Here is a 27,265-nt window from a genome sequence, read left to right on the forward strand (position 1 = left end):
AATCCCCATAGAAAAAAGAGCTTCCTCTCTCCACTTATGAAAATCAATCCCAGGAAAGGATACCAGCCTCACTGGGGTCATATGCCTTAGAGCATCAGGATGGTTTCTTTTTAAATCCGATATGTAAGTAGCTTGTCACTGTTCTCAGTAGGTTACAAATGTTAACTTATTTAATCCCTATTTTTTTTAAAAAAAGCCTACGAGTTAGTCCAATTACCATCTCTATTACAAATGAAGAATCCGAGACACAGATAAGTGGCCTTCCCAAGGCCACGGAGCTATTACTTGGCAGAACTGGAATTTGAATCTTGGCAGTCTGGCTCCATTTATACCCCCATGTGATGGTTGCACCCCCACGCTGTGGTTGTGCAGGTTTGCATGGCCTAACTCTCAGGGAGCAAACACTGGACCAAAACAGGGCATGACCTCACAGGCGACACAGAGGATAGGGACAATCACTGGCTGTCAGGGTGAATGGGAGACCAATGGGGGCTCGGATCCAGTGGGTGCAGGGGGTGGGTACGGTGACTGACAGCCCCACTGGTCCACATTTACTGGGGAAGGAGCAGAACCCCAGCAAAAGAAGCCCAGGCAGATCGTGATGAGGTGTAACTAACTCAGGAGCATCCCGGGTCAGCAATGGCTACAGCCCCTGCCTATCTTCCTGCCCCCTTAATATGTCTAGACATGAAATAGCCTCTGGGAAGGGTATTCTGGCCCATGGTCTCTTCTTAAAAAAAAAAGAGAGAGAGAGAGAGAAAGAAGAAAAGATTTAATCAACCAAACAATAAAAGACAAACAGAAATAGCTCAATGTCAAAAAAAAAAAAAAAAAAAGCTCAATGTCAACAACACAAAAAAAAGGCTTAAAAGAAAACTCTCATAATCACTGTTCACATGCTCTGAGCCTCTTATAATTCTACTTTTTAATTGAGCGATCCCACACAAGTTGCCTAACCTTTCTGAATCTCAGTTTTTTCTTTCCTTTTTTTTTTTTTTAGGATTTTATTTATTTATTTGAGAGAGAGAGAGAAAGAGAGAGCACAAGTTGGTGGGGGTGGGGAGGCAGAGGGAGAGGGAGAAGCAGACTTCCCGCCGAGCAGGGAGCCCAATGCAGGGCTCGATCCCAGGACCCTGGGATCATGACCTGAGCTGAAGGCAGACGCTTAATGACTGAGCCACCCAGGTGCCCCTGAATCTGTTTTTCCATCTGTAAAATGGGAGATAAGACCTATCCAGGTTCTTAGAATTTGGTGAGATAAGCAGTCACGGCTCATGGCACACGGAAGTCTCTAGATAATGGCAGCCATTAAAGGCCTAATTCTCACCCTGGCTCTCATGGGTCAGTGTCATTCAGAACTCTCTGCTCTCACTTGCAACCATATCTAATGTGTCCCTCTGAGATTTATGCAGACTCTGGCACCTCTCCTAATTTAGCCTCGGTTTCTCCGGATCAAACACAAGACCCCCCTGTTAAGGAGCCTCGCAAAGGGCAGTGAGAGAGTCGTGTGCTGGATATGGACTGAGGGTGTGGGGAGGGGGCCAAGGGGCACTTGGTACAGGGGACTGAAGGAACACTAAGAGCCACAAATATCCACTTGTATTTATTGCCACCACATTTCATCGTGAGAGCTCTTAGTGATACAAGAAGGGAAAGGAACAGGAAGGGGGCGGGGGATGCAACTTTGCAATAGGTAAAACTCTGTGATCACCACATTTTGGAGTTAAAGGAAACTTAGGATCCAGTTGAGTGGTTATTCAATCTTTTTTAAGAAATAAAATCTTGCCCAGAATCAAAATCTGCAGAATAGATAAAGGCAAGCTGTCCTGGATAAAATGAAGGCTTGGGGAGCAGTTACTTTGGCCTCCATGCAGGGCTCCTAGGAACAAAGTTTGAAAACCAGGTCTGGGTCAATCCAAGAACCCAAGAACGCCACAAATATCCACTCTACTTGCACTCCCCAAATGAATGACCTCTTTCATTGTCTACCCCCAAACTCAGTGTCTTAAAACAACGATTTTATTTATTCCTGAGTCTGTGGGCCTGTCATTTGGGCTGAGCTCAGCCGGGGGTCTCTGGGGCTGCCTTCTGCAGCTGCATCATCTGGAGGCGTGAAGGGGGCTGGACAGGCTCAGGTGGCTCACTCTCACATCTGGCAGTCGGTGCTGGCTCCCTGCTGGGCTCCTGTCCTAGGAGAGCTACTCTGAGACTCTATGTAGCACTGAATTCTAAGAGGACAGGATTAGAAGCTGAAAGTTCTCTAGAGGGATGAGGTAGAAAGTCCCATAATATCACTTTTGCCACATCCTACTGGTCAAAGCAAGTCACAAGAGCAGCTCAGATTCAAAGTCAAGGTGTGGAGAAATAGACTCTTGATGGGAGGAATGTCAAAGTCACATTGAAAAGAGTTGCTTGGACAGGAACGGGAGGCATTTCTGGTTGTTTTTTTGCAAGCTACCACATCTCATTTTCTGCAATCTTTCAGTAAGCTTTCAATAAGCTTGGCACATAAGCTGGTATACGAAGATGACAACTTGTATTATATGTGGGTGAATGTGGCAAACCCTGCTATTATATAAACCCTCTCATTATTCATTCTCCCCTTCTTTCTTTTTTTTTTTTTTTAAGATTTTATTTATTTATTTGAGAGAGAGGGAATGAGAGACAGAGAGCATGAGAGGGAGGAGGGTCAGAGGGAGAAGCAGACCCCCCGCTGAGCAGGGAGCCCGATGCGGGACTTGATCCTGGGACTCCAGGATCATGACCTGAGCCGAAGGCAGTCGCTTAACCAACTGAGCCACCCAGGTGCCCTCTCCCCTTCTTTCTTATTTACAGAACCTCAGTTCTTTTTTTCGGGGTGGCCATGTGCCCAGTTACAAATAATCACCTTCCCAGATTTCCTAATAGCTGGAGTGACCCATGTGACCCAGTTCTGGCCAATGAATGTAACTAGATGTCTCCTGGGTGGGGTCTCCAGGAGAGCTGTTGTTTTCTTGATCAAAAGGAGCAAGCTCCCTGGCTCGTGTCTTTTGTGTTTTTCCCTGCTCCCTTCCTCTCCCATCCCTGACTGGACGCCATATGCAACACTTAGGGGTGGAGCAGCCATTTTGAAACCGTAAGACTGGATGAATAGAAACATAGAAGAAGCCTGATCTCCAATGGCATCATGGAACCCCTTCTCTGGTCATGGACTCCCTACTTCTGAGCTTCTTGTTGTCTGAAAAAAATAAACCCTACTTGGCTAACTCAGTTAGAGCTATGGTTTCTGCTAGTGAAACAGGGAGTGACAGTGAGATGAGACTGGGAAGGAGGGCAGAAGGCTGACCGTCAAGGGCCATGACTGTTAGGAAGGCCCCACAGCTGCTTTACACACTGAAATGAGTGTCTGCCTTTTGCTATGCTCATGTGTGTCTGTGTGTATTTGGATGAGCCTGAGTCTAGATGTACATGGTTTGGGTATAGGGATGGGTGTTTGTATATAAGGAAATGCTGTAGTCTTTGCAAAATTTAAAATCAAATTGGAGTCCAGAGTTTGAAAGGCTGAAATAAGTTGAAAGTGAAAAAATAAGTTCAATGGCAAGGATTATAAACTCTTGTACTTAGATTTTTTTAAAAAAAGATGTCAGCATTGGAGAGCTTCATTTCACAGCCTGAGGGTTGGAGTTGACTGCAAAGGCTTTGAATGAGTTCACAGAGAGAGCTGTGAGTGCCAAAAGCTCTGGCTTACCCTCTATGATAATTATCTAGGATCCAGAACGCAGAGGGCAGATGTCCCTCAGCGTCTCCATGGTCCGAGTGCTGGGGGTGAGCGTTGTGCCCTCTCCTAGGACTGACAAAGGGAGCCCAGCCAGAGAAAGACCAGGATGCCATCCAGGATCTGGGAAAGTTTAGCTTGGACAAGAGAAGACATGGAGGAGCCTGAAATGATAATAACTATAATAAGCCATCTATCACTGTATACAAGCCACACCTAAAACTAAGTGGCTTAACCCCAACAATAACCATTCATTTGCTCAGGATTCTGCAGTCTGGGCTGGAGAGATTTTCTCTGCCCCATGTGGTGCGATGGTGCAGGTTGGGCTCAGTGACACGTTTGCCACCAGCTGGCAGGTTGCCTGGGGCTGGAGGAGCCATGATTGCTTCCCTGGCGTGACTGTCACCGCGGCTGGGATGACTGCAGACTGGCTCCACCTCTCTGCTCGTTGGGCCCTTTCAACCTGCTTCTCCACATGGCTCTCATCCTCAAGGAAGCTAGCCCAGGCTTCAGGGTTTCTCAGGACAGTAAGACCATGACAGTGGATGCTACAAGGCTCTTGATGCTCGAGACTAGAATTTTTGTCACATTCTATTGGACCCAGCAAGTCATAAGACCCGTCCTGATATAATGACACAAAAGTGTGAATTCAGGAGTGTGATTCACTGGGGGCTATTTTGTAGCAGTCTTTCAAAATAACTAATGTCTAGTTTTTCTATTGTCTTTATGGTTTACAAAGGACTTTTTCTTGCCTTATCTTATTTGGTCGTTACAACTACGTTGAGATTATGGAAAGAGGTATGCTGGTAAAACAAAACATACGTCAATAAAAAGCTCTGATTTATGCCATCTGTCACTTGCTTTCCTTGGTGTAAATACTCCCACCACGGCTCATTTCAAATGGCCAACAGGAGATCCCTGAAGGCAGAGGTGAGAGGCAGCTGGTTCCAACACACCACCGTATACAGTTTGCAGATGGGGTGATGGGACTTTCTCGAAATCACACACAACCAGAAGTGGCAGATCCGGGACCCAACCCAGATCCAACCCGTATGCTTTGGTTAGAACATCGCCCTATCTCACAGCAGTTTTCTTCAAACAGCTGAAGGGCTGCTATAGAGAAGGGGGAGCAATAGTTTAGTTTGCCTCAGAAGGCAAAATAAGAGTCACTGTGAGTAAATTTCAAAGAGACAGATTTCAGTGTCAGAAGGTCAGTATGAAAATGGAATCTGCAATCACAGAGGAGTTGCTTGGTGCCGTAGTGTTGTTGTCCCTATCTAAAGTGTCTGTCAGAAGCCAGACCTTTGAAGATTTCCGAATCAGGGGAGAGGTTGAAGGTTGAACTAGAGAGCCTCTAAGACCCCATCTAAGTCTTAGATTCTGATTGTAAGAATGTTCTGAACTCCCCAATCTAGAATCACTCAATGTCCTATTGAGACCAAAGAGTATGAGGGAAGGGGAGAGAAGAGGAGGGAAGGGAAAGAGAAGGTGAGTGTTACATCCTGGGAAGAGCTTGGCCAGAAGAGACATGAGCCATATGACTCATAACACAGAAGCACAACTTTTATTTTATTCAAGCCAACTCCAATGACAGAGACAGCCCCCAGACTTTGAGTCTGAAATGGAAGGATGTTCTCAGGGCAGCAGAATGCAACTATTGGTATTGCCTGGCTCTGGAGATAATGCTTGCTCTCTAACTGGGCTTCTTTAATTTTTGCTGAGGAGTTAACATTTAGTCTCCGACTCAAGCAGAACCCATTGCTCCTGTCCCCAGCCCCCCCCCCTTTTTAAAGATTTTATTTATTTATATGACAGAGACACAGCGAGAGAGGGAACACAAGCAGGGAGAATGGGAGAGGGAGAAGCAGGCTTCCCGCGGAGCAGGGAGCCCAATGCGGGGCTCGATCCCAGGACCCCGAGATCATGACCTGAGCCGAAGGCAGATGTTTAATGACTGAGCCACCCAGGCTCCCTGCCCGGCCCCCACTTTTGCTTGTGGGTCTGGCAGTCTTGGGCACTTCCCTCTCAGCCCTGGGGGCTTCCTGAAGCTGTTCAAGATTCTAATTTTATAATGAGAACCACAAAACTGGAAGCTTTCCCAAAGAAACAGCTCGAAACTTGAGGACTAAATCTCGCCATTTGGGAATAAACACCTGGGATGTTTCCTGGGATGACTCAGGCATCACCAGCCAAGCCAAGAAATTACATGGGTAATCATAAAACCTGGGAGCTTCCAGGGAATGCCCAACATTGTTACTGAAGTAGATAACTCATCTCTGAGAGTGAGTTCTTCGGCTCAAAAACTATACAAGTCCATGCATCTCTGATTTTGAGGAGCTACTATTTCCCTGTGCTAAACCCAAAGAAAGGAGGCAAGTTGACCGAGCCAAGCCTGGACCTGCTCCTTCAGCTGGCAACTCCCCCCAAGTGGGACCAGCCCCATCAGAGACTTTCAAAGATGCGTTCACATCAAGGTTCCCAGGTTTCCACTGAGTGACATGCTCCCCAAAGTCCAGTGGGTCCATCATCCTTGTGTAGAAGGGTCTAGAATGGCTGGGCAGGTTGTGAAATAAGAAGCAATGATGGGGGGGAAGCAATGATGGTCCCCAAAGCCACTTCCCTGAACACACTCTGAGAAGACTTTGGACAATAAGGAACCATCATCAAAGTACACACAAACCAGTACCAGCTCTAAAAACCAGGGGAATCCTCTCCCCAGGCTCAGAGTGCCCTCCATTATCTGTTTTGCTTCTGCACAGAAATAGGTCTGAAAACCTCAGTGCAACAGAGCATCAGCTATTAAATTAGAGCTTCCCATTCCCATTTCCTCACTCAGCAAATGACGGGACCTGGGCATCCATCCTGATTGTGGAACTGTGGGACCCCTGTGGGCCTGGGGCCTGAAGCCAGCTCAGAGCTCAGGTGTTGGGGCTGTTTCATGAGACCCAAGTTCTTTTCTCTGTCCACTCCTTCCCTTCCCCACTCTTCCCCTCACCAACCTCAAGTCACTAGAATCGCAGACCATGGTGCATTTAAAGATCATGCTATTTTGAGCACCTGACTTTACAGGAAAGAAAGGTCCAGAGATGAGATGCAGAGATACTGACTTTTGAAGGACACTCAACTGGTTAATAGAAGAGTCGCTCATTAGCCAGTTCATACCACTAACCTTTTCAGTACATGACCCTCTGCCCTACTTCTCTCTTGCCCAAACACGGTGTGGTGGCCAGCCTCTGAGATGGCAGTCATGCCCTCAAGTAGCCCTTCTCCCACAGGGTAGTCTGTATGACCAATGAAATAGAGCAGATGGGATGGATGTCACTCCTGAGAATAGGTTCTAAAATCTGTGGCTTTTGCCTTGGGCTCTCTCTTCCCCTCTTTCTCTTAGATCACCTACTCTGGGGGTAGCCAACGGCCACAGGCAGGCAGGCAGGCTAGGACAGGCTCACGTGGTGAGGACTAAAGTCTCTGGCCAACAACCAGTGAGGAGCTCAGGCCTGCTGACAACCACATGCCTGAGCTCCCAAGCAGACCCTTCCCCAGCTGAGCTTTCAGGGGGCTGAAGCCTGGCCAACAGCTTAACTGCAACCTCACGAGAGGCCATGAATCGAAAACACCGTCCGAGCCATGCATGGATTCCTAATCCACAGAACCTGTGAGATGATCAAGGTCTACTGCTTTCAGCTGCTAGGTTGAAGAGTCATTTGTTATATGGAGTAGATTAAAAACACTGGGGTTTTTCTTGGCTGTTTTTCCCCCCTTGGAAGGAGAGAGGAGAGAGAACTAGAGAGAGAGATGAAGGCAGATCCCAGTTTACCAGTCAACGAGACCCTGTCCTACACTATTTTAAGAGATGAAACTGTGGCAAATCAGAGGAAAAAAAGGAAGCTTCCCTGGAGGCCTGGGGCAAGAGCCTTGGTAGTGCAGGATTGTCTTTCTAGGCCTAAGTGACAGAATTGCAGTCGCTGGGCTGCTAGAATGCACCAGCTCCCTTTATAGAAGTTGTGAGCCTGTGGCGCGTGCAAGTGCTAACTACAGAAGATGCATAATGTACAAACCTTACGAAGCTTTAGAATCAGAGTTACTCTTTGGTGGCTATTCTGCGACTTAAGGGTTCTCCCTTAAGTGAAAGGTGATTTCCTGTGATTCCGGCTTCCCCTCTTGGGGAAGGGGTTGGGATGGAGTTTCGGTGTGGTGTTTTGAGAGGCCTCGTCCTTCCCGCCCCTAGTCACTCCCACTGCGGACCAGCCCAGCCCTGCCTGCCCAGTAGACACATCCAAGAGAAGCTCTTTGAAAGGTGCCTGAGCAAAAAGCATCCCACAAATGCATACATGCCAGAGAATATTGTCACAAGAGCTCCTTCCGACAGACTTTCTTATTGGAGGGTCCAAAACTGTAGGGGCCTTAGGCAACAGTCTCTACCCTATATGCTCAGAAGTGAGCTCGGTCTTGTTTTCTATCCAGAAAACCTATAGCTGGAAGCATAACGGGCTTTCCTGTGCCCAGAATTTGTTTCCTAAAATACAGCTAAACTAGGTTAATGTCTTTTTTTTCTTTCTTTTTTTTTTTTTTTGCCCTTGAAGTGTAGATTCAGAGCTTCTGGGAAACTTCCTAGCTTCTTATTTTAAAGAAACAACAAGAATACAGCTGCACCTTCATTTCAGGAGGCATTTCAAGCAGACAAGCCAGAGAGGTGGGCCTGACCGCCTCTCCCAGGTCAGTTGGAGGGAGTGAGAGCTCCCTCGGCTCACTCCACAATGCCATGGTGGCTCACTGGACTTAATAATGCCAAGTTCATTCGGTGCAGCTGGGGGAGGGCTGGAGGCCCTTTCAGAACTATTGTTTGTGAGCCAACAAGCTCATCTCTCCAGCTGTTCCTTAAGTCTCTTAAAGAGACAGGAAGTAGAAGAAAATGAAGAAGTTGGGGCCAGAAGCCAGTTTCCGCCACCAGGAACAACGGGTGCAATTGTTTCTCACTTAGCGGCTGCTACCTCAAGGACGATCAGACGCAAGAATGCGCATGCTGTTACCATCATGATAATCCCACCATGGGAACTTCCGGATGTACTTTTCCGGAATCTTAGGGTACTGGGAAGACCATTCTGGTAGAAGAGAGATTCTACAGGAAACTCAGAGAGTGGTCAGTTCTTGGGTGACACCTCCAAGCAAGAGAAAATGTGAATATGTGCTTTCTTCAAAACCAAGGCAGGGCAATGATGCTATTGGAAGGTCTTCATTTTAGTCCCTCCTCTTTCCTCTGTCTGGTATCGCTTTGTCTCTTTAACACGGTGTCTGTGTTCCATTTCTCACAACCTGCTACATTTCCAGATCAAAAGACAAGTTTCTAAAAACTCACTGACCCAACTCTCTCGCCTCTGCTGATGACTCTCAAGTGTCTATCTCTAGCCCTGACCCCCTTCCCAAGTGCCTGCTAGAAATCACTGGCTAGATGTCCACCCTACCTTAAGTTCCATTTTGAAAAGGACATCCTTCTCTCAAAATGGTTCCAACTCCCAACTATGATAAGCTAGTAAAGAAGGGATAAATTTATTTATTAAAAAAAATAAACCGGGGCGCCTGAGTGGCTCAGATGGTTAAGCGTCTGCCTTTGGCTCAGGTCATGATCTCAGGGTCCTGGGATCGAGTCCCGCATCGGGTTCCCTGCTCAGTGCAGAGCCTGCTTCTCCCTCTCCCTCTGCCACTCCCTCTGCTTGTGCTCTTCTGTCTCTCTGTCAAATAAATAAATAAAATCTTTAAAAAAAAAAAAAGAAAAAAAAATAAACCAAGGGGGGATGCCTGGGTGGCTCAGTCAGCTAAGCATCTGCCTTTGGCTCAGGTCCCTATCTCAGGGCTCTGGGATCGAGTCCCACATCAGGCTCCTTGCTTAGCAGGGAGCTAGTTCTCATCACTCTTTACTTCCAGTGCTCTCTCTCCCATTTATTTGAACACAACGTGATCTTCTTATCCGTCAGACTAGGCTAGGCTATGCTGCTATAACAAATGACTCCAAAAGCTCAAGCTTAACACAATAAAGGCTGACTTCTTGTTTACATTATATAGTCATCATGCATTCACTCTGGCTCTGCTCCGAGTTGTTGTCATTCTGGGACCTACCTGAATGGGACAGTCCCTGTTTGGGGCCATGTTGTTCCCAATGCAAAGGGAAAAGAGAGCATGGTGAACCACACTACAATCATCGAAACTTTTGCCTAGAAATGGCATAGATCCCTTTGAACCTTTCATTGACAAAAGCCTCACATGCACAAGTCTGATGTTAGCTAGGTAGGGATGGGTAAGCCTTTCACAGGAAAAGGAAAAAATGATTGGGGCTACAGTTGGCCACAGGACATGCTCAGCGTGATTTCTCTTTGCCATGACCTTTAGTTGACTTTATAATCAGTAGCCCCCCACACTGGAGTTGTTTTGGGTGCCTACCTGCCCATGGCCCTCTAGGTGGTCTTGTGATCCACTCTCCTGGCCACAGTTCACTGGATCTTCAGGGACGACAAGTGACCCAAGGATAGCCAAGACACAGGCTCACAGAAGCCTAGGGGCTCGGCCAATCAAATACAGAAAGAATACCAAGCAGCCACCAACTACGGAAGGACTATACCAGCTGGGATGGTCGTTAAGGCTGAAAGGAGGCCGAGAGGTAGAGTCAGAGCAGGTGGAAGCTCTGGTTGAGGAAGCTGAGGTTAGGAGAGAGCACAAGCTACAGGAACAGAGGAGGTGGCGTCAGAGAGAGGAGCAGGGACACCACAGAGGAAGCAGGGCCTCCCTCAGGGTGACAGGGGGGCTGGCCAGTCCTCTGGCCTTCTCACTTCCAATGACAAGCACATGGGGTCTTACAATCAATCCCTCCTTTCTTGAGACAATTTGAGGGGCCTCTGTTTTTATTAACAGCAAATCCTAATTAAAACCATCTTGAGTTTAGAGAAACATCAATTAACTTGATGTTTCACGTGAGTTTAGTTTGACCCGCCCATTTAGACTTAAGGGCCCCAAAGCGAGGTGCACGTGTGTCTCTTCCAGGAGCCTGCCATAATGCAGTGTAGGCTTCCATACGCGTTCTAGAATGGCTTGCCATCCATGTCCACATACCTTTGCCTCATTATCATCATCATCATCTTCTTTGTAGCCAACTCTGGAAAATCAACTGAAAGCATCACTGCTGAACAAATGAGAAAGGAAATATACATTCCTTGTCCAGGAAGCTGTCTCTATGCCACCTGAGCACAAATTTCTGGAACCTTCATAGTTTACGTGCTATGGACAATGGGCACAGTGTGGACGTTTCAGAACTGCTGCAGGCTGTCTCCAGGCCTCATTCAGCGCCATCCCTCTGGGTAAATTGCTGGGTCTCAGATTCAGCCTCTTAAAAATGGGGTTAACATCTGGTTATGGTGAGAGGAAAATAATAAAAGTGAAGAACTATCAGCTGAACAAGACATGACAGACGCTTACTTGCAGCAAGTCCTCACTCTGCTTAACAAAATGCCCCATGTGCTCAGATCAGCCGGTGAGATGCACAGAGTGGATGTGGGGGGGCCAGCTGCTGGCCACTTGGGCCCCTGGCCTGCTTCCACAGCACCTTCGGATAGCTTTTGTCCCTCGTCCCCCGTCCTTTCTGCTTTCCAAGCTCCCAAGGGGAAGGCAAGGTTGGGGGAACAGGGGCAGGAGAGTCCACATACAGCTTTTTCATGGGTGTGTTTGTGCACACACAAGAATTGTTCAACACAGAAAGCCTTTCGTTAGGGTCTGACAAGACAGTGCCCTACTTCCCCCCCATCTAGACATTGGTTTTCTTTTTTTAAAGATTTTATTTATTCATTTGAGAGAGAGAGAGAGAGAGAGAGAGGAGAGAGGGAACACAAGCAGGGGGAGTGGGAGAGGGAGAAACAGACTCCCCACTGAGCAGGGAGCCCGATGCGGGGGCTTGATCCCAGGACCCTGAGATCATGACCTGAGCCGAAGGCAGACGCTTAACAACTGAGCCACCCAGGCGCCCCTAGACATTTTCTGCCAAGAAAAGGAAAAAAACAAAAGCAAAACAGATGATAGAGATGGGTAGACAATAGAAGAGAGAGAGACAGACCCACAGCCGGCCCTCTCCAGGAAACATCAGTCCTTGTTTCTCACGATTCCCAGCAGGTGAGCAGAAAAGGCCCTTCTCCTGAAGGATTTGGCCCCGCTCAGTATGCAACTGGCTGTCTGCAGGGAGAGAGAGGCCCACCTGAGTTTCTCTGTTAAGTGGAATGACCTAGAGAGACTTCAGCTGTTCTCAAGGTCTTCGTATCCCGACATGAGGCAGCAGGGAAATCATCTGAGACCAGTGGCTGTCCCCAAACTCTTCTGTTGGCTGGCACTTAAGGGACCTTGTATTCATTTTCTTGGGCTGTCCTAACAAAGTACCACAGACTGGGTGGCTTAAACAACAGCAATTTTTTAATCTTATGGTTCTGGAAGCTACAAGTCAGATAAAGGGTTGTCGGCGGGGTTGGTTCCTGCTGAGGGCTGGGAGGGATAATCTCCGCCTTGCCCCTCCCCTAGCCTCTGTGCTTTGCTGGTGATCTTTGGCATCCTTGGCTTGTAGAAACATCACCCTGTCTCTGCCTTCACGTTCACTTGGTGTTCACTCTGTGTGCCTGTCTCCAAATTTCCCCTTTTAGGACTTACCTTAATGACTTCTTTCTTACTTGATTCCCTCTATAGAGACCCTATCTCCAAATAAGGCCACATTCTGAGAGAGTGGGGTTTAGGACTTCAACGTGTGTGTGTGTGTGTGTGTGTGTGTGTTTCACCATTTAACTTACATCAGGTCTCACCTTGTGTGTGTGTGTGTGTGTGTGTTTCACCATTTAACTTACATCAGGTCTCACCTCATCTGACCCAGCATGCGAGGTCTGCACTCACCCCACCAGCCTTGAGTTTTATAACCAGTCACAATGACCTTCTCCCTTTGAGTCTTGACTTCTTGGACTCAGTTAGCCAGAGGCTGGGGAAACAGCTTGATTAAAGCCCGCACTGCTTGAAAAGCTCAGGGTAGGGAGGTTCCACTCAAGCGCCTCTAATAATTTCTGTGGTTTTTCCAAATTGGTGCACGTTCTCAGCTTTGCCCACTTATCCTAACTCTTTAAACCCCTTTGAGAAGGATGGGAGGGAGCCTGGAAGGCTGGCTCCCTCCCTAGATTTTGTGTGACTCTCTGCAACAGGACTCCTGTCAGGCAGCCACTAAGGGAAGGTAGCTAGAGCTCAAGAACCTTTGGGCTGTGAGCTTGTCATTCATGGAGCTGGAAACACTGAGGTCAGGCCTAGCTCTGGTGTGGGAGTTAGGAAAGAGAGGGGTTACAGGGGCGAGGGGAGGACAAGGGGACCAGGGAGGGGATGAAGGGGGCCAGGAAAAGAGATTTGTTATTATTACAGGCTTTTCTATAAACTAGGTAATTTGTGGTTGTGCAAATAAATGTTCTCTTCATTAGGCTGAAAAGAAGTTGTGTGTTGCCGTTGGGATTGTATTTGGCTTTGTGTAATAGAAAATCTGAAAATAATAAAGGCTTTATAAAAATTGAACTTTATTTCTTCCTTACATCAAAGAAACCTGGAGATAGGCAAGCCAGGGCTGGTAGGGCTGTCTTATGGTCTTCAGGGAACAAGGCTCCACTTAATACACTGTTCCCCCAACCTTAGCATGTCTCCTCATGGTTCCTGATGGTTGCTAGGCCACCAGCCATCACATCCAGATACCAGGTAGCAGAAAAAAGGCTTCTTAGAGACCCCATACATTACTTCTGCCTACATCTCATTGGCCAAGTGGCCATGTAATCTTCTCTGGATAGCTATGTACCCAGCAAAACCTGGGGATTGGTTATTAGGAAAAGAAGAAAGAATGTTGAGGGGCAAACAGTGGTCTCCACCACCACACTATATATAAAGGGGATACAGTTACTATCTAAATTCCCAAGTTTACCCTCGAAAAGAGAATGTTTCTGAAGCATAAATTCTTTGTCCTGGAGGATCTCATATCCCACTGGATGTGAACCATCCCTCAGGCCTCAGCTTCAGCCTCCATTCCCCCAGGAACCTTCTGGGTCCCTGAGCCTGAATAGCCTCCCCTGTCTTACGCTCTCGTTGCACCTCGTGCTTCTCCTTCAAAGCTCTTGGCACCCACATCATTATTGAATTATCTCAAGTTATTTGTGTAAGGACTGCTTTCCTTGTAAACTGGACGGTAAGCCTCTTACTCTGCCTTGCTCACCATTATCTCCATAGTTGATGTAGGAGAGGAAAAACTTGCCTCTACCCTTTTAGGTTCTGTCGCTGGACCTAAGAATTAAACTGACATAGTAAGACAGATTAACAGGAGAAAAGCATACACATTTTATTTCATATTTTTACATGTACACAGGAGTTTTTAGAAGGAAAATGAGGGCCTGAAAAAGCTGTTAAGCCCAAATTCACTGTGGGGAGAAGATAAAGAGGCTTGGACTAGGGGCAGTAAATTGTGGGCCAATGACTAGGAAATATATGGGGGGAAACTAGTTAAAGATAGGTGTTATCTTAGGTTTGTTTGCACAGGGCCTTTTTGGCATCTTCTTCCAGTCTCTGGTGAGAGACAGGTGGAGGGCACCTTTCTCGGGGGAAATTTTATGATCTGCTTTTAGGTAAAAAAGCGAACCCTTCCCCGATCTGCTGTTTCTCAAGTGACTTCAGCTCAAAATAATCACTAAAAGTGGTGTATTTGGGGGTGGCTTGTTCTGAACCCCTTCATAGACCTTCAATAAATATTCATTAGCTGACTGACTTTGAGTGATTAGAATACTAGAGAAGCCCCAGATTCAAGGCCATTTCCAATGAGCCTTTTCTTTAACTGACTCAGCCTGGCTGAGACAGGGCCAACCCAGATTCTCCTGTGCTGTACACCTTCCAGGATTTGGGTGGCCTGAGTACCCACACTGATGTCTGGGAGGGATGTGGGTTGGGGGTGTCTGACCAGCCTCTTTGAGGAGGATTCCCATGATAAACCCCACTTTACAAAACCAGCTCCAGCCAGAAGCACGCCCAGGAGGGCAGGGGAACAGAGACTAGAGCAGTGTGGGTGATTTTAGTTCAGAAAATGCAGCTGGCCGCCCCATGTTTTGGGAAGAAAAGTAGGTCACCATCCTACACTCAGTCCAATGGCATCCCCAGGCCCTAAAGGGGAAGGAAGGGCTGTGTTATCTCTGGTGTCACAGGCTACGGGCAAATTCGGTCACACTCAGCTTTATGGGAACTACCTGCCCCACCTCCTGGTCATTCTCAACACTCCCTAAAAATGCAGAAAAGATCAGTCCAGGCTTTTAGGTCTTGGATACAGAATCTTCCTGAAGCCAGCTTTTAAAGAAGGAGTTCATTTCAGCACCACCCAAACCAAAAGGCAGAACCCAGAATCCAGAATGGCTCCCAAACCCTCCATTTTAAACTTATCCAATTAAAGAAGGAGAATTCTGTGTTCTGGCTTAGGATCATGGGGTTTTAAAAGAGAGAGCACTTCTGTGGGAGCCCTGGGAGAGAGCCTCGGGTGATGCCGGTGAGAAGCTCTGTGGACAGGGCTCCCTCCCATTCCCCAGCCCAGGGAGAGATGAGACCAAGATTGAGAAATGAAGACTCATCTCCAATTTGCCAAACAAAACATCACCCCCTGCATCCTGTCCTTCCACATGCAGCCCTGCGATATTAGTCATAACAATCCAATCATACTTCAACCACTTCTCCTTCTGACTGAGAAGCTGAAAGTCATATTCACCCTTGGTGTGATTCGGGGATTTTCTGGGGTAGGACTGATGATGGGGTGCGGGAGTCGTCCCCTCCTGGTTTGCAAGATCAAAAATGTTGTGAGCCTGCAGTAAACCATTGGTAACTTGAATTGGCCATGGTGGGAGTGTTTACACTGTGGAAATTGGCAGATACTACAAATGAGGGTTTTGTTGCTTTTTTTCAGGGAGCCGCTTTAGCGGCACATGCTGCCTTAGTTGTGAGGCCGAGGTGTCCTGGGAGGGCTGGAGGAGGTGGTGGGAGAGGGCCATGGAGTGAGCGGTGCTGAGAGTGTTCGGTGCTTTCCCTGACATCTCTGTGACGTCATTCGTCTCCACTCGTCATGCATTTCCTTGGGTCAGTGTTTTCTCTGTGGAAACACCGAGGGAGTCCACTCCTGCTTCGCTGGGGAACGGGGAAAGTTTACTTTCACTCACCCCTCTGCTAAAGGGCTCCGAGAGCCCAGCTTCCAAGAGCAGCAGGCCCATTTTCTTGCAGACAGAGGAGAGAAGGAAAAGCTGGGGAGGAATCTTTAGTGGCGACAAGTCAGCAGAAAAGCAGATATGGGCAGCCTGATGGGCAAGGGTGGGCTTCCTTCACATCCTCCGATCAAATCAGCGAGCCAAGGGTGTCAGTGGGGGCCACAGGTGACATTCCTCGTGAAAGTGGATCCCTCTGTTTCAGATGCTATTTTCAGAAGTCACAAAAGATTGAAAAACAAATTATGTTCATAAGAAGGATAATAAATGAGGACAGGACTGGTGTAGGGGAAAGTTCTTAGATTTTACTGTGCTGGCCAGCCTGGGGAAGGGGTGCTTGCAGAAACGGATTTCCAGGATTTTCTCTGAGAAATTTAGACTCTGGAGGTCTAGAGAGGAGACCAAATATAGGGCCCACCCCCACCTTTTTTCAGGGTTTATTTATTTCAGAGAGAGAGAGCAGGAGACAGCAAGCATTCCCAAGCCGGGGGAGGGGCAGAGGGAGAGGAAGAGGGAGAGAATGTCAAGCAGGCTCCTCACTCAGCCCTCACAGGGCTCAATCCCAGGACCCTGAGATCAAGACCTGAGCTGAAATCAAGGTTCGGATGCTTAATTGACTGCCACCCAGGCGCCCCCCAGAATCAGCCTTTGAAGAGCTCCACTCCCATCCATTGTTCTGCTGCTGTTGTCCTCAGGCCTGCCCTCAGAGAAACTGGTCTAGAAAGGGTCCTCGGGGGCCATATGTTGATGGTGGATTCATCCCTGGGTGGGACCCTCCTCAGTGCTCAGGCCCTGCTCGGCCTCAGGTCTTCAGGATTCATCCACTGACATATGTGGGCTCAGCTCGGTGCTGGGAATTATGGGAACAGCATAAAAACACAAAAGAGCCTTCTGTTCTCACCACTGTGAGTTTGGGGATGGAGGGTGGGGGGGATGGGGTGGAGCCTGGGAAACGTAGTTCTGAGGCTCCGAGACGAACATCTGGGTTGCTGTGGCCGAACCAGCGACCTCTAAGAGAAGTAGGAATCTCTAAGAGGAGTTTAGTCATCCTGATTTCATTGGGGAAGGATTATTCCGGTGGAACACTGAGTACTAAGGCCAAAGCACTGGATGATTTGGTCAAAGTCCACACGCCAGGCCTCAGCCTCCAAGCCCAGCCGCTAGCTGCTCTCCAGCCCTGGGAGAGGCAGAAAGGGGAGTGTGGGGAAGCTCTAGGCAGTGCCCCTCCTCTATAGGGAGGTCAGCCCTCCAAACATCTCTCCCCTCCTTGCCCACCCCACGTGCAGCTGCAATGCCCCAGGGCCCTGCGCAGTGCAGGACTGATGCCTCCCCGCTAGGTATCTAGGGATGACAGTGGATTTTTGTATCTCGGCATAATTGCAAGGAAGTCCTTCCCCCATGGGCTCAGGGAACCTTCTGGGAACTATTAAAAGCTGCTAGAAGTCGGTTTTTCTTGTTGGAAGCCCCTCTTGAGAGTTTACATTTATAAAGCCTGGCAAAACTCATTCGAAGAACCCAAATTCACTTGCAAAGATGAGGTGAAAAGGGGCCATGGCGTCCCACAGATGGGCTCACTCTGGAGAGAAGCTAGTGATCAACAGTGGTCCCCCTTCTGCCACCCCCAGGAAGACATCCCACCCCAGATGGCCCAGCCCTGCCAGAGGGCATCACCGGAACAAAAAAAGAAAGAAAAGATGCCAGTTTTCATCTCTGCCTATCGAACACCTCATCATCTGAGGAGAAGTCTCTTGCAGCCCTTCCTTGCCTGTGCTCTTTATATTTATGTATAAGCCACTTCCTGTTTCCATTTCTAGGTCATAAACCAAGCTTACAGATTCACTCAGCCAGGAGGCCCAGCTACTATCCCCTCTCAGAGACCATGGCTGTCTCTCAGGGAGGGATCAGAGGATACAACTTGGAAAGACAAGATATCGGTTCATTCTTAGGAAAACATAGGAACTTTCCAAGGTTTTTTGGAATACTTCCTGCCTAGGACCAGAAGGTTGGCATGCTTGAAAAACCTGTGACTTGCTTGGTTTGCGTTTCTCTGCTCTGCTGATGCCCAGCTCCTCAGCTCCTTGGAGGAACTGAACAAGGGCACTTTGGGAAGACTTTTTGCAAAGACCTCACTGGAAACCTTGCTTTGCCAAGGGGCCTGGCCTGCCAGACAATCATCAGGCAATAGCTGTTAGCCCCTAAGGAAGACATGAACAAGAAGCCGTTTGAAAACATTATCTTCTAGAAACTAAATTTCAAAACAAGGAAGAAACCACAACTCACACACGTGAGTGGATGTTCAGTAACCGGGGTTCACGTGAAGACCTTCAAGAATAGGTTTTGCACAATTCTACTGCCTTCCCTTTTTGATTGCTAAGCAGTTTACTCATCCTGATTTCATCAGGAAGGATTATTTTGATGGAACATTGAGTTCTAAGGACAAGGCACTAGATGGTTTGGTCAGGGTCAATGTGCCAAGTCAGTATGGGCTGCTAGTTTGGCTTCTCAACTCCATACTCTGAACTTTTTTTCTGTGAAAATGTATTGTAAGCTGGAACCCACCTGAGATGGCCCAGAAAATGCTGAGTGCCAATCTTTTCCCCCATGCCTCTAAATGAGTCATGCATTCAGGGATGTGTGGGGCCAGAGGCTTGGGGCAGAGTCCCTGTAAAGGTCACCCATGTTGCAGGCTCCTGCATGTTACATCTTCCTCCACAGCAGGGAAGGAAAGGGGAGAGGGAAGAACAGGCCCAGAAAGGCCCAGAAACTCAGGCCAGCCTAGGAGATAGGGATGAGGGCTGCTCCTGAAAGCAGTCAGGAATGCAGATCCTGGCTTTTCAGAGAGTACAATCCTGAGCTCAGGGAGATATCTCCCAAGAGAGAAACGGATATTCTGAGTCTAGTTGTGCAGAGAAGCAACAATGCCATATGCAGATCTACAGAAAACAGAACACAAAAATTGTCTTCCTTTTAATTACTGAGGGTGTAGGGAAATAGGAATTCTCATACTCTGCTGGTGGGAATATCAACTGGAAAAATCTGGTTGGTTGGCAGCTTAGTAATGTATGTTTGAGGCAGAGACAATGCTTTGCATTCACCAGACTCTGTTTGCTTCCAGGACACACAGGAAAACTGCATTTCCCACCCACGGTTGCAGTTAGGAGCAGTCATGTGACCGAATTCCGGACAATTGGAAACTGGGCAGAAGTGATGTGAGTCGATTTTAAGCCTGGCCCTAAAACCACCTGTGTAATTCTCCATTCTCTCTCTCCCTCCCTCCCCCTTCCCCCCACTTCTCATTTTCTCCTCTCCTTTTGCCTATCAGCTGCAATCAGGGGATCCGTTGAAGAACTCCAAGTCTCTGGCAAATGGAAAGCTATCATATGAACAAATCCTATTTCCAGCTGACTGTGTAGAGCTCCTTCCACCCCGCAACCAGATGACCTACATTGAACTATAATATAAGAGAGAAATAAATCTTTACTGTGTTAAGCCAATGAGCTTTGGGGGTGTCTGCTACAACATTTAGCCTATCCAGACTGATGTAATATCAAAATCCTTAAAAATGTCCAAAAGCTTTGACCTAGCAACTACATTCTTTGGAATATAGCCAAAGGAAATAATTAGGGGCACCTGGGTGGCTCAGTCGATTAAGCATCTGCCCTCAGCTCAGGTCATGATCCCGGTGTCCTGGGATCCAGCCCCTTCAGGCCCCCTGCTCAGTGGGGAGGCTGCTTCTCCCTCTGCCCTCCCCTCAAATAAATAAATAAAATCTTTTAAAAAGCAAAGGAAATAATTAAGAATTGTCACTATAGTATTGATTATAATAGCAAAAAAATCTGGTAAACAACATTAACTTCCAATAATGAGATTCATTAAATAATAATACAACTCTGCAAGAAACTTTAGACACTTAATATCATTGAAATGTATTTATTGACATGACAAACTTTCATGATATGTACATGAGAAAGAGCAAGTAACAAAAACATGGCAGGCATGCACCTATAACTATACACGCATATATGCATAGAAAAAAGTCTGGAAATATACCACAATAACCGTGATCATCTCTGGTAATAGGATCACAGACAGCTTTTTTAAAATATTGTCTCTTTATTGCCTCTTTTTTGCCGTTTGCCCTTGCTCTACAATGAGCATATATTTCTTGACTTAAAAAAAATGTTTTTTTAAGTAGCCTGCTGGAAATGGATAGATCTCCTTCAACCTTGAAGGCTGGCCTTGCTCTGAGTATAAGTGTACTGTGTGCAAGGGGAATCCAGGTTCCTTGGATGCTCGGCTGGTCAGGGACTGAAGCCCCACCACTCATGAGGTTAAACATCCGTTTCATCTTCATCAGTGGGAGCAGATCTCAGGCTCTTTGCACAGCCCTTGGCTCAGTCCAACTGACAAAATGCCCTGGCTTTAAGGAAGGGAATGCCGAGGTTTTTTAATATTTCCTCAGAGAGTTGATGGGCCTCCGAACTCTCTTCTTTTTGGGTCCCAGTTGGGATGATTTGGGAAAAGTGTGGCCACAGATCTCCCTCTCCCGAGACAAGCTGGGTGATGCAGACTGTGCCCATGCTGTGGGGAGCAGGGCAGGAAATTACACTCTAACTATAGGTCTTCAGTCAGAAACCCAGCAGCCTCACCACAAAATAAATTCAAGAGCCCTGCAGCCTTGGTGCCCTGACCTACAAGATCAGAGTCTCATGCAATCTCTCCAAGTGAACTTTGAACAAACAGCAATGTGGCAGGTTTTCGTTTTGACCTTCCAACCACATGATCATGCCAGAATTAAGTTATAACTCCAACTTTTTTCCTTCTGCCAAATTATTCCCTGCCCTTGTCAGCCAACCCTCACATGGGGAGAATAAGCCACTGAGGTTTCCTGTTGAGGAAGGTTCTTTGTGTTCTGTGAGGGGACCATATATTAACACAACCCATGCGTAAGTTTTGTGTGTAGTCAGACCAAGCTATTTTAGTTGAACTTAATGGCTTTTTGGCAAATTATATGTCCCCAAAATGCAGACATGTGAGGAAGGGAAGACTTCTGACATGAGATCTTGATGCACTACGTCGGGAGAGGGGCTTCCCCTGGAGCAAATGAAGAGCCAAGCCTGAGGACCTGAGAACACCTACAAGAAAACCTTAGCATTTCTTTTCCATTCCTCTCCACGACACAGATTCTTCCTGCCCTTCGAGGCCCAGCTGAAGAGAAGGCTCACAGAGGCCTCTGTGGGCAAGTTAACCCTCACCAATGCCTTTCTTATCTCAAATCCTTTTCTGGTGAACCGGCTGTCTTGAGCATTATAGCCTGAGTGCTGTGGGCTCTGTGTGAATGCCTTCTGGCCCAGGGCGGTCCGATCCACATCAGTGCCCAGTTTGGGATTCCCACTTCAAAGGTCTCAGCCCCTTGAAGATTCTTTTCCTCAGGTGTTGGGAACCCAACAGACAGAAGTAGTTAAGCACATAGGTGCATTGGAGCTAGAGTGCTGTGTGATCTTGAGCAAGTCACTAGCTTTCTCTGAATTTTAATTTCCTCTGTGCCTGGTTCTTTGTTTGAAAACGCTTTACGAGTTGTGAGAGTTAAATGAGAGAATTCATGGAATGCACTTCACACTCAAAAAACGTCGTGTTTCTGTCTTTAAATGTGGCCCCCAAATTCTTGGACACACCTCCTGACCAGAGGTGGTGCCTTAAGTTACCTCTCCTTGAATCTGGTCTCTGAAAGTGCCTGACCAATAGAATATCGGTAAGAGAGGCCACACCAATTTTGGGCCCCAACGCCTTCACAACCTGGCAGCCTCCCTGGCCCGCCTCCCTCCTGGAACCCAGATCCTATACTGTGAGGAGTCTGGCCACACAGAGAGGCACGTTCTGGCAGGAAGCTCCAGCTGACGGAGAAGCCAACAGCCAGCATAAAAGTAAAGAAGCTTTTAAGAGGACACCAGCTGCAGCCACCTTCTGACTGTAAGCATGGGAATCGGAGGGCAGAAGCCCTGAGCCAAGAACCGCCTTGCTAATCCTAGTCACCCCAGAAGCACGAGCCGTGAGAGTAAAATGACTGTGGTGGTTTTAAGTCACTAAGTGTTCTGGTGATTTGATACTCAGCCATGGATCTCAGAAGCCTTTACCTGTTGCTTGAAGGAAGACTCACACGGGTCCCAGTGATCCTGGCCCTCACTGGCCGTCCTCCTTGGCAGCTGGATGCCCATTAGGCGGCTTCTTCCGCCCCAGCTTCGGACAGTCAGGCGTACCCTCCCCTGCCGACATGCTTGTAGGTGTCTGAAGCCAACTGTGGGCCAATTCCAGTTTCCTCCCCAGAGGAAATGTCTTAGCTCCCGTATACATCAGTGCATTTGAAGAATTGCTCGGGAGAAAGGGTCTTGCCCAACTCTGTGACAAAACAGCCTCTTAAAATCGTGTGCTGCCTTGTTCTGGTCACTGTATTTTCCATGGCTGTTAGGTCTCATTTTTCCAAAAATGATTATAAGTGTCTTAAGGGCAGGGACCCTGTTTACATTTTATTTTTTGAGCGAATTGTAATTTTTGAGAAAACAGTGATCACAGCCAACTGGAACCAGTTGAGTCTGTGAAAAGCCTCAGTCCATGATGATACTCAAAAGGGACAAGCGGTCAAAAGTGTGCTGGCGAAAAGTCACACTGCCAGTAGCAGTCGATTGGTGCCCAAAGTCAATAAAAGAAAAAAACGTATGGGGATAAATCATTCTTTTGTTAAAACAGGGTGAAGATGGCTCCTATCAATGAAAAGTCCAGGGGTTGGAGGGTTTCAATTGTTTCAGATTGTTTCAGTGTTGTCTCCAATTTGTTTCAGTGTTGTCTCCTTATTGGGTGATTCAAGTAATTACTACAGTCTGCCCAAGATGTAAGAACTATTTTACCTGCTAAGGAGATAATTGCAAAAATCTTGCCACTTAGGTCTGGGGCTGGATTGCATGAATACTGAGGCCTGAAGGATATTCAGTGGCTAGGTTGGGGGCTTGGGGGACAATGGTGGGGCCAGGGAGTGTCATGCACTCCACACGATGGCTCATCCACCAGCCACTATCTGGAAGATGTGACATGATGGCTTCTGCTCCATGGAACCATCTCCATACCTTCCCCTACCAACTCCCCACCAAGAGACTTAACGTGCTCTGTCCCTACTCACTTCCATTGGTCAATCACACACTTCCCCTCTTGGGACAACACTGCACCTGTACCCACCTCCAGCCAGGGTGGTGGCACCTTCTCTCTGCCCCAGTAGCTTTCGGTGCTTATTTGTATCCCAGTCATTACTCTGCTGTGTGTCTGCGTGTCTCTTTGCAACAGACTATGAGCTACCTGATGGTCTTGACAATCATTTGTTTTTCTCTTCCTGTTCCCTGGAAGTAGCAGGACCATCCCCCCACACTTAATAAAATTTGTTGCTTTTTTTTTTTTTTAAGATTTATTTATTTGGGGGGAGGGGAAGGGCAGAGGGAGAAGGAGAGGAGAGAAAATCCCAAGCAGACTACCCGCTAAGCGGGGAGCCAGATGTGGGGCTTGACCCCACAACCCTGAGATCATGGCCTGAGCCAAAATCACGAGTCAGACCCCTAACCGACTGAGCCACCCAGCTGCCTCTAATAAAGTTTTAAATAAATAAGTGAATGAATGAAGTTTCCATTCTTTCCTTAAAGTTTCAACCAGCACAGACTACCTGCTTTTTTCCAAATGTGCGCTACGTTTCCTTGTATCTGAGAGAACTGTGTTTTCGGTGTCTCATGAACCTTTCCCGGCACACACAACAGTGTAGCAGCAAGATCAGCTGCAAAATTTGTCAGATCCAGTGAAAAATGAAAATGCCTTGTCATAGTCTCTGTGGAGACCCTACTTCAAAAAATCATTAAGAATTTCAAACAGGTGACAGCAGAGCATGAAACCCAGCACAGGGTCCTTCTAAGTACCGGGTCCCCTGTGGCTGCAGAGGTCACATTCCCATAGATGTGAGGGTCCACATGGCTTGGATAGGACTGATGCCACCACTGCTACCCCAGGGGCGGGTGATCCTGGTCTGGCCAACAAGAGCATCACATCACCCTGGTCACGATTGGCTCAGGGATGGGCATGTGACTCAAGGACAACCAATGAGAACCATAGCTCAGCATTTTGCTGCAGGAAAAAAGGTACCTTTTGCTGGTGCTACTAAGTTGGCAGGAAGTAAGCCTAGAGCCCCTGGGAGTCACCCACTGGGGAAATTCTGCCTGACATGAAGCTGATACTGAAAATCAGAGCTGAGAAGATGGAGCAGGTAGGGGAGAGATTCTTGCCAGCATCATTTAAGTAGCTGATTGAGCCCACTCTCTGGACTTTTCTTTTTTTTTTAAATCTGTACAAACCAATACATTTCCTTGGCTTAAGCTAACTGGCCTTGCGTTTCAGTCACTTATGATCAAAACAGACCTAAAGGGTTGGAGCTTAATAAATACCTTCCATTTTGAATAGACCAGCAGGGCTTGAAGAAATCCATTGTTTCCCTCTCTCACTTGTCCTTTGCTTGGTTCCATTTGACTTGAGAATTGGGACAAGAAACAGAATAGTCCAGAGAGTTTGTAACTGTGTTATTAAAATGAGAATTTAATAGTATGTTAAGGACTTACCACTTACCTGTGCTCATTGTTTTATGTGTAGAGGGAGACAGCGATGAGGAGCATGGGTTTGAAGGCTTTTTTGCTTTGAAAACAAAGTTTTTTTACATTAACATGTTTTACTTTTATAATATGAAAGAATGTAGTTTATTATTTAAAGGACTTGAGGGGCGCCTGGATGGCTCAGTCGGTTGGGAGTCTGCCTTCGGCTCAGGTCATGATCCCAGGGTCCTGGGATCAAGCCCCACATCGGGCTCCCTGCTTAGTCAGGAAGCCTGCTTCTCCCTCTCCCACTCCCCCTGCTTGTGTTCCTGCTCTCACTATCTCTCTCTCTGTCAAATAAATAAATAAAATCTTAAAACAACAACAACAACAACAACAAAGGACTTGAAAAGGGGTGCCTGGGTGGCTCAGTTGATTAAGTGTCTGCCTTTGGCTCATGTCATGATCCCAGGGTCCTGGGGAAGAGCCCTGCCTCGGGCTTCTTACTCAGCAGGGAGTCTCCTTCTCCCTCTGCCTCTCCCTCTGGCTTGTGCTCTCTCTCATTCACTCTCTCTCTCTCTCAAATAAATAAATAAAATCTTAAAAAAAATAAAGGATTTGAAAAGATGTAATTCAAGCCAGTTTACCTTTCCACAACCTGGTAGGGCACCAGTCCCATATAGTTCATGCTGACTTGCCCTGCCAACCTTTCATCTAAAGCCAAGCGCTGTGGAGCACAAGAGTCCAGGAGAGCCCTGCCCTCCCTCAGCCCAGGACTCGAGCCGCCTGTTCCTTCCCTCTGCTCAGAAGGGCTGTGCCAGGCCAGCAGGCCTACTGGATATCTACCAGCTTGGGCCTAACCATGCCCCACCCACACCCTTTCACATTTCTTTTGGAATCCTGAGCAAAGGTCAGGATTGCTGACCCTCTTGCCAACAGCAAACATGATCTATCCTTTGGATATGTTGGCAGGAAAACAAAATTTTTATACCTCCCGGCTGGCCAAAATCTGAAGGCCAGTAACCTTCCCTCATGATCTCATCCAAGGCATCCTTCGCTTCTGCCCACAGTGAGAGCCTCCTCGGTGCTCAGCTGGATTCTGAGAGAGCCCGGCATTGGTCTCTGATGCCCCTACGCTTGTCTCCCCCAGCTGCAGCCTTCCAGACAACTCCCTCTCCTTCCTCTGAGTTGCCCTCCCTCCTCTGTTCCACTGCAAACTGTCTCTCCATCCTACCCCTGCAGATTCCTCACTGAATCCTTTTTGCCTTGGTTGAAACTAGGTTTTTCCAAGGATATCACCCTCATAATTCTCAGGAGGAAACTTCCAATGCCTCTTCCCCCTGCTGGTCTTGTCGTCATCCTGGAAAAGGTGAATTTTCTTACGGGTGTCTCAGTCAAAATCCTACCTCAAGTCTGCTTACTTCCTCAATTCCAGTGATATTTGTCCTCTATCCACTTCAGCCACATCCATATCCCGCATGTCCTCAAAACTCAGAACTGAAATGTTAAACTCCAACATCCCTAAACTTGTTAAAACAAACAAACAAAAAACCTCCAATATCCCATTTTCTAACTTCCATCCCTTGGTTACCAGCATTCACAATGTCAAACATCGCCATCATTGCTTTATTGAGACTTCTGGTCAGTGGTCAACTCCATTATCCCCAAATTCTCACATCCAACATGCATCTACTGGGTCTACAGGTATTGCCAAGCAAAGCTGGAGAAGCTTCCTTCTGGTGGGAGGATGTTTCAGTTACCCCGTGCTGCATAACAAACATCCAAGACTTAGTGACTTCAAACAGTACGATTTATTATGTCTCGCAGTTCTCTGGCCAGGAGTTGGGTCAGGTTTTGGTTAGACAACTCCTGCTGCTCTGGGTGTCAGCTGGGCTCCCTCACTCATCAGCATTCAGGCATCACAACCTGTGTGTCACGTCAGCGCTCCGCCACATGGAAGCCTGAGCTTCCTCAAGGCATGGCGGTCGCAGGGTAGTCGAATTCATTACATGTCAGCTGGCTTCCGAGAGTAAAAGGGGAAGCAGACAAGCCTCTTAAAAGTTAGGTCCAGAACGCAGACTGTATCCTTTCTGCCACATTCTGTCAGTCAAAGCAAGTCATAAGAAGTCAAAAGCCAGATTCAACAGACAGAGACTTAGACCCCACCTCTTGATGGGTGGAGTAGCATGTGCTTACAATGAGAGAAGGAATTGGTAGCCGCCATTTTTTGAGACTATGGACTACAGAGGAAGAAGACAGTATCTATATAGGCAAATAAACAGGAAAACACTGCATAGTATAATTAGAGCTGCTAAGAGATTTGAAACAGTGACTCATTAGAGAACCCCTGTGGGCTCCTGTAGATTGAGGGGACTGTCAGGGAAAGTCTCTCTGAGAAAATGGTATTTAAATTATGCTTGAAAGGCAAAAATCGCCAGCTGTGTGAGGACCCAGGCAGGAGGAAGAGCCAGCAAAAAAGAAGGACCGGGCGCCTGGGTGGCTCAGATGGTTAAGTGTCTGCCTTCGGCTCAGGTCATGATCTCGGGGTCCTGGGATCGAGTCCCGCATCGGGCTCCCTGCTCCTTGGGAGCCTGCTTCTCCCTCTCCCTCTCTCTCTCTGTCTCTCATGA

At 47.5% G+C, this 27,265-nt stretch overlaps 1 protein-coding gene across 4 annotated transcripts in view; it reads right to left on the reverse strand.

Annotated features, from left to right (window-relative positions):
• The window catches only part of VCPKMT (valosin containing protein lysine methyltransferase), a 95,847-nt gene that overhangs the window by 14,872 nt on the left and 53,710 nt on the right, over positions 1-27,265 (reverse strand). For 2 of the 4 annotated variants that reach the window (XM_064571020.1, XM_064571012.1), the window contains one exon: positions 11,754-16,231. The exons of the other annotated variants lie outside the window; for them this stretch is intronic. In XM_064571020.1, coding sequence (XP_064427090.1) covers positions 16,154-16,231 — 78 coding nt within the window. In that variant the 3' untranslated portion in view covers positions 11,754-16,153. Of the gene's footprint in view, positions 1-11,753; positions 16,232-27,265 lie in introns of those variants that run through there. 4 annotated transcript variants of the gene reach the window in all.

The sequence above is a fragment of the Mirounga angustirostris genome, unplaced genomic scaffold, assembly GCF_029215605.1.
Source record: "Mirounga angustirostris isolate CCGP_5_RB_7025 unplaced genomic scaffold, mMirAng1.0.hap1 SCAF_9, whole genome shotgun sequence".
NCBI classification, from domain to species: domain Eukaryota; kingdom Metazoa; phylum Chordata; class Mammalia; order Carnivora; family Phocidae; genus Mirounga; species Mirounga angustirostris.